This window comes from Aegilops tauschii, chromosome 5, assembly GCF_002575655.3.
Source record: "Aegilops tauschii subsp. strangulata cultivar AL8/78 chromosome 5, Aet v6.0, whole genome shotgun sequence".
Classification (NCBI taxonomy): Eukaryota; Viridiplantae; Streptophyta; class Magnoliopsida; order Poales; family Poaceae; genus Aegilops; species Aegilops tauschii.
The window spans coordinates 570,439,575-570,452,894 of record NC_053039.3 but is presented as its reverse complement, the minus strand read 5'-3'; the positions used below and the strand labels follow the sequence as shown (position 1 = coordinate 570,452,894).

General features: G+C 43.2%; 1 protein-coding gene and 2 pseudogenes across 1 annotated transcript; 1 reads left to right on the top strand and 2 right to left on the bottom strand.

The window, feature by feature from the left end:
• Window positions 1-253: 253 nt before the first annotated feature.
• LOC141022745 (putative disease resistance protein RGA3) lies at window positions 254-4,377 on the bottom strand (annotated as a pseudogene).
• A 1,099-nt stretch (window positions 4,378-5,476) lies between these two features.
• On the top strand, window positions 5,477-7,676 carry LOC141023194 (F-box/FBD/LRR-repeat protein At2g04230-like). The gene is made up of 3 exons (XM_073499537.1): window positions 5,477-6,568; window positions 6,681-6,827; window positions 7,338-7,676. Exons 1-3 carry the CDS (start codon window positions 5,477-5,479, stop codon window positions 7,674-7,676), a joined length of 1,578 nt encoding a protein of 525 aa, XP_073355638.1.
• Window positions 7,677-8,460: 784 nt separating this feature from the next.
• LOC141022205 (putative disease resistance RPP13-like protein 1) lies at window positions 8,461-13,306 on the bottom strand (annotated as a pseudogene).
• Window positions 13,307-13,320: the final 14 nt, after the last annotated feature.

Genomic DNA, 13,320 nt, shown 5'->3' with positions numbered 1-13,320 from the left:
TTTTCTTTTCAGTACTTGCCTTTTGTATGCTGATTTGTTCACCTGCTTGGGGCATCGCTCTAATTCTTCACTTCTTAGGAAACCTTGTGGTAATAGACCCCCTTCCGAATTTGTGTAACACTGCTGAAGCAGCTAAGGCAATGTAAGCGAGGTTGACTGCGGCGCTGTAGATAATTGCATCTTGTACTTCATTCAAATTCTTTTGTCGATCTATTTCCCGAATGTGACTTACTTCGGGAAACCTTGTGGTAGGCATTCAAAAGTTGTGTACAACTGACTGGACAGGGTGCAAATTATTTAGATGGCCGGCGGGAGAACGGGGTAGCACGCACTTGATGTTTGGTCCAACCTATATTAAAACAGCCCATATACATATATAGCATTGAGACAGAGATAGACAGGAAGAGTACATGCCCATCCAAGAACATTTCAGAGTCTGCACTCTGCACTTCACATACACAGCATACTGCCATATCCAGAAACTCCGCAATTATTGACCGCATGGGTGGAGCTGGAGCAAATGACTCCATATTCACATACTCAGTTAGATGCTAGTATTGACAGTAGACAAATTAAGAAGGCAATGCCTACTTACCACAAGGTTTTTTGATTTTAAAAGCAGTATTCAAATATATTACCCACTGTAATGTAAAGTTCACACTAATAAGTACTTTTTCCACATATCAAATTCGAGCATATTCTACCTGCTCGTTATTTGTACAATTATTTTTAGCTTGCCCCAGACTCCTGATTATTGACTATATTCCCACCAGACATTGAAGATGCATTTTCGATTCCAATCAGATTTAAGATATTTCCTCGATTCTATCAAGAAGCCAGCGGATGTTCAAGCAATGGTCAACCGTCAGTTTCTTGATCGACATGAGGTTCTCCATATTACTTGGTAAGCTGTCCCACCTGCAGCCCCATAGCCAGAGTGAACGCAGATGAATGAAACCCTCGAGTTCAGGAGCAGGTCCGAGTTGGCTGCATTCCGAGAACTCGAGTTCCTGTAGGTCCTTTGGGCCGCCGCTCTGCTTACCCACCATCCAATTTGGACACCGCGAACCTTTGTAGTACGAGAGACATCTGGATATGGTAAAGCTTGGTTAGTGTGCTTCGTAAAATCACCAAGTTTGATGTTTCTGTCCCGAAGCTAAGATGGCGAAGATGCTTTAACTGACAAACAGATTCGGGGACTGAGAGCATAACTAAAGGCAAATTTATGGCCAGTACCCGCAGTTTCAGCAGACCCTTATATAATCTCAATGACTTCCTCGATTGCTGAACCCCAACCAGCATTATAAATCATGAGAGTCCGCAAATTTTTTAATTCAAGGATCTTTCCGGTCATGAATGTTCCACTATATTGGTAAATATAAAGATGTGGAACATCTCGAGGAACTTCTCCTGTCCAAATTTCTTTTCCCTAGCCGCTGCCTTCTCGATTCAAAAGCAATTACTTCTGGCGACCATCCCTACTAAATCATGCAGCAGATCATGCATTTAAAAGTAGTCCTTGCCATTTTTGTCCTTCCCTCCTTGCTGCAGAAATGAGGTTGACACTAGTTCATAGAAGTATTCTCGACCGATATCTTCCATTTCCTCCCCTTCATTAGTACTTCTTATAATCCCTTGTGCCACCCACAGTTCAACTAATTCATCACACTGCATGTGATGTTTTCCGGGGAAAATACTGCAATAAGCAAAGCATCGCCTAGCATGCTGATCAAGATGTTTGTAGCTCCACCATAGAGCTCCCATGGTCCCGCCGACAAACTTATCTTTCTAGCTATTCTCCAAAACTCAGCATCAGGTCTCATACCTGATAGAGGCGACCCTTTCAACTTTTTTGCAATGTCAGCCCCAACCACATTCAGTCTTCTTCGAACATGATCATCTAGAATTGCTCCTTCAAGTGCATAGTGCATCAACAACTTACAGAAGACATCATCATCCAAGTCAGATATGGGAACACATCTCAGTTTTTTAGCACCCAAAACTAGTAATGCATCTTCAATTCTACTAGTCACCAGAATCTTGCTTCCTACTTCTCTAGCCTTCAGCGGAGAAAATATCTGCCGCAGGTACCCATGCTGCCTCTCATCCCTAATATCGCACAAGACATCATCTAGAACCAAGATAAATCGTTTTCCATGCAATTTCTCCTCCAACTTATCTTGTAGGGTGTTAAGGTTATTGAGTTGAGGGCACGAATTTCCTGTAGCTACCTCAAATATTTCCTTAAAAATGTCACCCACGCTAAAATTCTGAGAAACATGAACCCTCATAACAAGGTCAAAATAGTCGCCCTTTTTTTCTTGCTGGTCCTTCTCATGGGCATAAACTAAATGTGCAAGGGTAGATTTCCCAGACCCGCCAATGCCATGAATACCAATTACAGAATAACATAAACCACTGTTGGTATTTGGCTGATCAGCAACTTCCTGCTCATGAAGCATTTCCGTGTTCTTGTCACGCTCTTTATCTCGCCCGAATACTATTGGCGGAGGGGTCCCCGTAGTGACTGCGCCTTCTGAACTGGCAGGAGCAGCTTGGCTTCAATTGAAATTAATCATGGTTGATAAGTTGAGATGTTCTACAAATTTGAATGCATTGGTTATAATATCATTTATCTTATCTAAGCTTTCTTTCAAATCCTTCTTTCACATACTAGTAGCCCGCGAAACAAAATCAAAGGGTGCAGTGTCAACAAACAATAGGACTTTTATGGGGACTGCAGCAAAAAATAAAGCGTAAACATATAAAAAGGGTCGGAATTTCTAAGTCACCCTTAGCAAGGGTTTGTGTGTAAAACAAGCGTGGCATGGTTTGCTAGAAGAGTGAATTGTGCCACAAATATGCGGAAATCTAATTTTGGAAGGACTTAGCGTGCTCGCTCGTTGTATGGAAAACACCCGTCTCCTTCTTCAAACTCTATTGCCTGCCGCGATGCCAAATCCCGTGTTACATGGCAATGGAAGCATTCTCCCCACAATTGCGCTGATCAGGTATCAAGGGGGTGAGCTTCAGCGTGCCAAGAAGGTGATTAAATTCAGGGGCGGAGGGCTCGCACGGCAAACTACAAAGCTTGGCACATTATTATATTATGAGTTAGGCAGGGTTCTAAAAGGCCGCACGCCCCCGGGGGAGTTCCAGGCGAGTATTCCAGTGTATCTCATTGAAATTGATAACTTACTCAACTCGCGGATGGATTTCTGAGAAGTTGGGGAACTTGTAATACTGATTTGGATGCCCCTTGAAATCTGAAATTTATTTACATTCAAGATTAAAAAGACTTGTGCCTAACCCGATTCTTTTTTGAACTTTATTATGTGAGATTGTTATAGCTATTTATACTAAACTTTAGTACTTATTTGTTCGTATTTTGCCAAATCACGATCATAGATATTATATTGTGGGCAATTCAAATTGTTTATGTAATAAACTTTGTTTTTTCAAACATACATCTTAAAACATATTTAAACCGAACTCAATTAAATACGAGAAAAAAAACCCGCAAAAATACATGTTTACTTGGATTACATGCATGGTGACAGTGCTTTAATGATGTATTTGTATATGTGTATCCTTAAATATCTTGGTATAGATCTGTATAGTGTATGGCATACAAAATATCTTCATAGTGGTGTCTTTATAATTACATATACATAACTAGAAAGATGTACATTGTACAAGATGTTTCAGAGGTAGATTCACTCCAATTTTTATATCATTTGAACGTCTGATCAGCTCTCAGCAAAACAAGACAAATTGGATTATAACGGTGCATAGTAGTAAGTTTTTCGGTGCTCGATCGTCGGTGCTCGGAAGCGAATCTGCAAGCATTGCCGAAAAGGTATCGGTCCGTGAGGTGAGTGCTCACTGCACCCAGCACGTCTTGCATTATCGCGGTACTGCTCTAGATGCTTTACGTGCTACACGCGACGAGTGGGGGACTTGTGGGAAAGTTCGCGAGAGAGAAGTAGATGAGGACTGGTGAAAACTTGTGCTTGACCCAATTCTTTTCTGGATTTTGACATGTGTAATTGTTATATGTATGTATCTTTCTGATTTATGAGTTGATCATCAGAGGGGGCGGTGCGTAGTAATAGGTTTTCCAGTGCTCGATCATCGGTGTTCAGGAGGCGAACCTATGAGAAATGTAGCGAAGACGCCTCGCACTACCGTGGTACTGCCTTAGATGCTCTATGCGTTAGATGTCACGAGTGGGGAACCTGTCGAAAGCGTGCCACAGAGAATAGAGATCAGACACGAGAAAGAAGAAGCGACTGACAATAAATCTTAGGTTCACCCTATCAGCCCAAGGGAGAGCTGCTCAGTGGAGTGTAGCAAGCAAAGATTTAGAATCTGAAAAAAAATCACACTTTTTGCATTTTTCGAGGATCTAGATAGCAATTATTCAGTTGCCTTTGCCCATAAGCATGGATACTAATTAATTTTGTTATTAAAAAGAGGATGAGCATGGAGTATATATGGTCATTACAAGGAGTACAGTGTGTCAAAGAGTTGTTCGTCGTTTGTACTTACATTCAAATTTAAAGAGGTTTGCTCTGTTTTAATTCTCTTCTATGTATTAAATTATATTCTCGATTTACTACGTAATTTTTCATTCATAGTAATTAGTTGAATTTAGGCTGGACCAAAAAATAATATGTGTGTATTTGCACCCTGTTTTGTTTTTTACTTCCAGACTATATGGTTGAGTTTTTCTTTTTAAAACCATTTTCTGTTTACTATAGTTTACAGATTCGACCAGCCCATCTGGCTTCAATCAGCCCATCTGGTTTCAACCAGCCCATTTTACTTCAAGCTTCCGTCCGCTCAATATTTAACATTCTGATACAGCCCACACGGTCAACTTCCGTTGGCCCATATACACCATGCATGCATTCGAGTGATAGACTATGTCGTGATTTTTTTGCCACCTAGCAATTTATATGATTACACTAGCTTACACTGTTTATCTTAGCAATTGTCTACACTTGCCAATATATAGTACAAAGCTGTAGACGAGGTTCGCTAGTTGGCCCTACATGACTCTAACTCATGCAGAAAATAAATATGCAGGTACAGAAAACATCAAGATTATATTTAACATCCTCCAGATTGCACCCGCACGAGTAGATCGGGGGACAATGGGATGCTTCGGAAAAGAAAAATGTAAAACCCCCATCGCCGGGCATGTTGCATTGGTTATGCTGCTGTTTTGTAAAACGGCTTTCAGAACTGGAGCGCATAAGGAGGAGTGGACATGCAAAATCCTTCGTGCTTGCTTACCCAAGAGCCCAAGACTGCATGCACCGGCTGCTATATATCGTCTGCTATTTTCAGATCCACATATTTCTCTGCCCACAAACAACAAAATATTTGTCAGATGTTAGACCTGGCCGCGCGACGGAGGTGGTGGATCAAAGCGCGACTTGCGGCAGCGCCCCGGCCGGAGGGAAATCAGATGCACCGACATGGCTGCGCGGCGGAGCTGGCTTCCCCTGTTCCGTCCAGATCCACAGGCCGCACATTGGAGGTGGGGAGCGGAGCGCCGGAGGAGCCCCGGCCACGGAGCAGGAAGCCGTCCCTCCGGGCCGCATACAAGCGATTGGTTCTGCTTCTAGCTAAGGTTTCAACCGCCCTCCGAATCCCGCCACCGCCGCCGAACAAGCTCAACATCGACGACCCAGACGAGGACAGAATCAGCGCGCTCACCGATGACATCCTCCTCGGAATCCTCGAGCGCCTCGACCTGCGGGACGCGGTCCGCGCAGGCGCAGTCTCCACGCGGTGGCGGCACCTCCCCCACCGGCTCTCACGCCTGCACCTCGACGTCCGCCACTTCGGCGGAGCGACTGATCCGGTCGCGACCATGGAGGCGTTCACGGCCGCGACGTGCAGGCTACTGTCTCCTCCGGCTGAGTGCAAGCGCGCCATCAAGACCCTCCGCCTCGTCTTCTTCCCTGAGTCGGACCCTCACCTGAGATCCATAGGCCGCGCCGTCGAGGACGTTGTCACCCGCGGTGAGACTGAATGTCTTGAGTTTTACATACACTCGACATGTGCGAAAGAAGATGGCGGGGTGCGTACCCAGTCCGCGAAGGAGTTCATGTCCTTCTCCTGTGCCTGCCCAGTTGCGTTCCGGTGGCTCACCGAGCTAATTCTCACACAACTTGTGTTCGGAGACACCGATGTGGCCGACATCATTAGGGCTTGCGATAACCTCAAGAACCTCACCCTTAGATTCTGCACACTGGTAGAGGAGCACTCCACGGTCAAGATCGACACGCCGTGCTCTGGGCTCCAGGGGCTCGTCTTGTTCTGCTTTGTATGCACGCGGGTCGAGCTTGTCTCTGTCCCCAAGCTCAGGCAAGTGTGGTGCGAATCATGGCGCTATGGGAACCCTCCGGTGAGCTTCGGCTACGTCCCAGAGCTTCGCCATGTGACCTTCAGTTCTCATGCCATGACGTGGCAGGCGCCATTCTCACTGAGCGAGTGTCTGTCAAGTAGTGCCAAGAACCTGTCTATACTCAATCTTAACTTTTGCTGCCAAATGGTTAGCCAATTTCTATTCATTCTGGATGAGTTTCACATGCTTCTAAATATCGTACACTCTTCTTCTCCTTCTCTACTAAATGTTAGATGTCTCTATTGTGTTCTTGCTGCAGATTTGGATTAAGCCGGAACATCCAAAGCACCTCACTGCTATGTTAAAAAACCTGACGTGTGTGGAACTTCCAGCTATCTTTCCTGAGTGTGATCTGAACTGGACCCTATTTTTCCTCGAAGCTGCACCTGCGCTGCAGATTTTCAAAGTATGGTGGTTACTTTACCTTCTTTAAATTTAATCCACATCTTAGCCTGGATGTGACTCCCTTCTAGCATGACATGCTTCCAGAATATTCAACATTAACAACGTATGCCAGGGAATCGATCTGGTTTTCACTTCTCATGAAACTGTGTTAGAAGTAGTGCGTACAGAACGCCACATTATAATTGTATATAACTACGGAGGCAATGCAAGCGGAGGTTTCGTTGCTCCATTTAATTTTGTAGAGGGGACTATGATTGCATAGGAATCCTGGAAGCATATTCATGTGCATCACTTTCATGCAGGATTTAGTTCATGCACATTCTTTCAAAAGCTTTGGAGGGGCCTAAACTTACCTAGATGGTAGTATTGATCTTGTTGCAAAATTTTAAATGGCAAAGATGTTTAACTGCAATTGTTGCTATATATATGCTTTCCTGCATGCATGGGTTGGTTGCGAGTTTAATTGTACCATGTATTGTTTACTTTCTATGTCGATCATCCATGCATGAAGTTGTGCCGAGAACGGTATGCATGTCTCAGAACGGTCGAGGACAGTGCCGAGAAGACCTATGTGGTGTGGGACCCATCCAAGAATTTGAAGCACCTGAACTTGAAGTCGCTGCTGATGTCCGGGTTCGAGGAGGAAGACAAGGTGACAAACTACATAAGGCTAGTCATGGAGCGAGCTGTGGGATTGAAGAGAATCGAGATGTATGGTGTACACCCATGTGAGAAATGCGATGCCACTGACCCGACGAGATCCCAGGTGAATGAAGCTTGCAGGCGCCTGGTCAAGGAGCGACTCACACATGGATCCTCCTCAACCGTGGAGATATTAATAATGTGCTGACGGGTATTGTCAAGGAATGCTACGTCGTCTCATAACGCTCGCTGCTGTTGCAGTGATGATTCTGCATGTGGTGGGCCCAGTAGTTATTTAAATTTCTAGGTACTAATAGCCTGAGAATACTTGATTGATCTGGACCTTGCAGTGTAGCTATATTGTGTCTACTGCGGTGTCTGGATGCATCCTTTTCTTTTCAGTACTTGCCTTTTGTATGCTGATTTGTTCACCTGCTTGGGGCATCGCTCTAATTCTTCACTTCTTAGGAAACCTTGTGGTAATAGACCCCCTTCCGAATTTGTGTAACACTGCTGAAGCAGCTAAGGCAATGTAAGCGAGGTTGACTGCGGCGCTGTAGATAATTGCATCTTGTACTTCATTCAAATTCTTTTGTCGATCTATTTCCAGAATGTGACTTACTTCGGGAAACCTTGTGGTAGGCATTCAAAAGTTGTGTACAACTGACTGGACAGGGTGCAAATTATTTAGATGGCCGGCGGGAGAACGGGGTAGCACGCACTTGATGTTTGGTCCAACCTATATTAAAACAGCCCATATACATACATAGCATTGAGACAGAGATAGACAGGAAGAGTACATGCCCATCCAAGAACATTTCAGAGTCTGCACTTCACATACACAGCATACTGCCATATCCAGAAACTCCATAATTATTGACCGCATGGGTGGAGCTGGAGCAAATGACTCCATATTCACATATTCAGTTAGATGCTAGTATTGACAGTAGACAAATTAAGAAGGCAATGCCTACTTACCACAAGGTTTTTTGATTTTAAAAGCAGTATTCAAATATATTACCCACTGTAATGTAAAGTTCACACTAATAAGTACTTTTTCCACATATCAAATTCGAGCATATTCTACCTGCTCGTTATTTGTACAATTATTTTTAGCTTGCCCCAGACTCCTGATTATTGACTATATTCCCACCAGACATTGAAGATGCATTTTCGATTCCAATCAGATTTAAGATATTTCCTCGATTCTATCAAGAAGCCAGCGGATGTTCAAGCAATGGTCAACCGTCAGTTTCTTGATCGACATGAGGTTCTCCATATTACTTGGTAAGCTGTCCCACCTGCAGCCCCATAGCCAGAGTGAACGCAGATGAATGAAACCCTCGAGTTCAGGAGCAGGTCCGAGTTGGCTGCATTCCGAGAACTCGAGTTCCTGTAGGTCCTTTGGGCCGCCGCTCTGCTTACCCACCATCCAATTTGGACACCGCGAACCTTTGTAGTACGAGAGACATCTGGATATGGTAAAGCTTGGTTAGTGTGCTTCGTAAAATCACCAAGTTTGATGTTTCTGTCCCGAAGCTAAGATGGCGAAGATGCTTTAACTGACAAACAGATTCGGGGACTGAGAGCATAACTAAAGGCAAATTTATGGCCAGTACCCGCAGTTTCAGCAGACCCTTATATAATCTCAATGACTTCCTCGATTGCTGAACCCCAACCAGCATTATAAATCATGAGAGTCCGCAAATTTTTTAATTCAAGGATCTTTCCGGTCATGAATGTTCCACTATATTGGTAAATATAAAGATGTGGAACATCTCGAGGAACTTCTCCTGTCCAAATTTCTTTTCCCTAGCCGCTGCCTTCTCGATTCAAAAGCAATTACTTCTGGCGACCATCCCTATTAAATCATGCAGCAGATCATGCATTTAAAAGTAGTCCTTGCCATTTTTGTCCTTCCCTCCTTGCTGCAGAAATGAGGTTGACACTAGTTCATAGAAGTATTCTCGACCGATATCTTCCATTTCCTCCCCTTCATTAGTACTTCTTATAATCCCTTGTGCCACCCACAGTTCAACTAATTCATCACACTGCATGTGATGTTTTCCGGGGAAAATACTGCAATAAGCAAAGCATCGCCTAGCATGCTGATCAAGATGTTTGTAGCTCCACCATAGAGCTCCCATGGTCCCGCCGACAAACTTATCTTTCTAGCTATTCTCCAAAACTCAGCATCAGGTCTCATACCTGATAGAGGCGACCCTTTCAACTTTTTTGCAATGTCAGCCCCAACCACATTCAGTCTTCTTCGAACATGATCATCTAGAATTGCTCCTTCAAGTGCATAGTGCATCAACAACTTACAGAAGACATCATCATCCAAGTCAGATATGGGAACACATCTCAGTTTTTTAGCACCCAAAACTAGTAATGCATCTTCAATTCTACTAGTCACCAGAATCTTGCTTCCTACTTCTCTAGCCTTCAGCGGAGAAAATATCTGCCGCAGGTACCCATGCTGCCTCTCATCCCTAATATCGCACAAGACATCATCTAGAACCAAGATAAATAGTTTTCCATGCAATTTCTCCTCCAACTTATCTTGTAGGGTGTTAAGGTTATTGAGTTGAGGGCACGAATTTCCTGTAGCTACCTCAAATATTTCCTTAAAAATGTCACCCACGCTAAAATTCTGAGAAACATGAACCCTCATAACAAGGTCAAAATAGTCGCCCTTTTTTTCTTGCTGGTCCTTCTCATGGGCATAAACTAAATGTGCAAGGGTAGATTTCCCAGACCCGCCAATGCCATGAATACCAATTACAGAATAACATAAACCACTGTTGGTATTTGGCTGATCAGCAACTTCCTGCTCATGAAGCATTTCCGTGTTCTTGTCACGCTCTTTATCTCGCCCGAATACTATTGGCGGAGGGGTCCCCGTAGTGACTGCGCCTTCTGAACTGGCAGGAGCAGCTTGGCTTCAATTGAAATTAATCATGGTTGATAAGTTGAGATGTTCTACAAATTTGAATGCATTGGTTATAATATCATTTATCTTATCTAAGCTTTCTTTCAAATCCTTCTTTCACATACTAGTAGCCCGCGAAACAAAATCAAAGGGTGCAGTGTCAACAAACAATAGGACTTTTATGGGGACTGCAGCAAAAAATAAAGCGTAAACATATAAAAAGGGTCGGAATTTCTAAGTCACCCTTAGCAAGGGTTTGTGTGTAAAACAAGCGTGGCATGGTTTGCTAGAAGAGTGAATTGTGCCACAAATATGCGGAAATCTAATTTTGGAAGGACTTAGCGTGCTCGCTCGTTGTATGGAAAACACCCGTCTCCTTCTTCAAACTCTATTGCCTGCCGCGATGCCAAATCCCGTGTTACATGGCAATGGAAGCATTCTCCCCACAATTGCGCTGATCAGGTATCAAGGGGGTGAGCTTCAGCGTGCCAAGAAGGTGATTAAATTCAGGGGCGGAGGGCTCGCACGGCAAACTACAAAGCTTGGCACATTATTATATTATGAGTTAGGCAGGGTTCTAAAAGGCCGCACGCCCCCGGGGGAGTTCCAGGCGAGTATTCCAGTGTATCTCATTGAAATTGATAACTTACTCAACTCGCGGATGGATTTCTGAGAAGTTGGGGAACTTGTAATACTGATTTGGATGCCCCTTGAAATCTGAAATTTATTTACATTCAAGATTAAAAAGACTTGTGCCTAACCCGATTCTTTTTTGAACTTTATTATGTGAGATTGTTATAGCTATTTATACTAAACTTTAGTACTTATTTGTTCGTATTTTGCCAAATCACGATCATAGATATTATATTGTGGGCAATTCAAATTGTTTATGTAATAAACTTTGTTTTTTCAAACATACATCTTAAAACATATTTAAACCGAACTCAATTAAATACGAGAAAAAAAACCCGCAAAAATACATGTTTACTTGGATTACATGCATGGTGACAGTGCTTTAATGATGTATTTGTATATGTGTATCCTTAAATATCTTGGTATAGATCTGTATAGTGTATGGCATACAAAATATCTTCATAGTGGTGTCTTTATAATTACATATACATAACTAGAAAGATGTACATTGTACAAGATGTTTCAGAGGTAGATTCACTCCAATTTTTATATCATTTGAACGTCTGATCAGCTCTCAGCAAAACAAGACAAATTGGATTATAACGGTGCATAGTAGTAAGTTTTTCGGTGCTCGATCGTCGGTGCTCGGAAGCGAATCTGCAAGCATTGCCGAAAAGGTATCGGTCCGTGAGGTGAGTGCTCACTGCACCCAGCACGTCTTGCATTATCGCGGTACTGCTCTAGATGCTTTACGTGCTACACGCGACGAGTGGGGGACTTGTGGGAAAGTTCGCGAGAGAGAAGTAGATGAGGACTGGTGAAAACTTGTGCTTGACCCAATTCTTTTCTGGATTTTGACATGTGTAATTGTTATATGTATGTATCTTTCTGATTTATGAGTTGATCATCAGAGGGGGCGGTGCGTAGTAATAGGTTTTCCAGTGCTCGATCATCGGTGTTCAGGAGGCGAACCTATGAGAAATGTAGCGAAGACGCCTCGCACTACCGTGGTACTGCCTTAGATGCTCTATGCGTTAGACGTCACGAGTGGGGAACCTGTCGAAAGCGTGCCACAGAGAATAGAGATCAGACACGAGAAAGAAGAAGCGACTGACAATAAATCTTAGGTTCACCCTATCAGCCCAAGGGAGAGCTGCTCAGTGGAGTGTAGCAAGCAAAGATTTAGAATCTGAAAAAAAAATCACACTTTTTGCATTTTTCGAGGATCTAGATAGCAATTATTCAGTTGCCTTTGCCCATAAGCATGGATACTAATTAATTTTGTTATTAAAAAGAGGATGAGCATGGAGTATATATGGTCATTACAAGGAGTACAGTGTGTCAAAGAGTTGTTCGTCGTTTGTACTTACATTCAAATTTAAAGAGGTTTGCTCTGTTTTAATTCTCTTCTATGTATTAAATTATATTCTCGATTTACTACGTAATTTTTCATTCATAGTAATTAGTTGAATTTAGGCTGGACCAAAAAATAATATGTGTGTATTTGCAACCTGTTTTGTTTTTTACTTCCAGACTATATGGTTGAGTTTTTCTTTTTAAAACCATTTTCTGTTTACTATAGTTTACAGATTCGACCAGCCCATCTGGCTTCAATCAGCCCATCTGGTTTCAACCAGCCCATTTTACTTCAAGCTTCCGTCCGCTCAATATTTAACATTCTGATACAGCCCACACGGTCAACTTCCGTTGGCCCATATACACCATGCATGCATTCGAGTGATAGACTATGTCGTGATTTTTTTGCCACCTAGCAATTTATATGATTACACTAGCTTACACTGTTTATCTTAGCAATTGTCTACACTTGCCAATATATAGTACAAAGCTGTAGACGAGGTTCGCTAGTTGGCCCTACATGACTCTAACTCATGCAGAAAATAAATATGCAGGTACAGAAAACATCAAGATTATATTTAACATCCTCCAGATTGCACCCGCACGAGTAGATCGGGGGACAATGGGATGCTTCGGAAAAGAAAAATGTAAAACCCCCATCGCCGGGCATGTTGCATTGGTTATGCTGCTGTTTTGTAAAACGGCTTTCAGAACTGGAGCGCATAAGGAGGAGTGGACATGCAAAATCCTTCGTGCTTGCTTACCCAAGAGCCCAAGACTGCATGCACCGGCTGCTATATATTGTCTGCTATTTTCAGATCCACATATTTCTCTGCCCACAAACAACAAAATATTTGTCAGATGTTAGACCTGGCCGCGCGACGGAGGTGGTGGATCAAAGCGCGACTTGCGGCAGCGCCCCGGCCGGAGG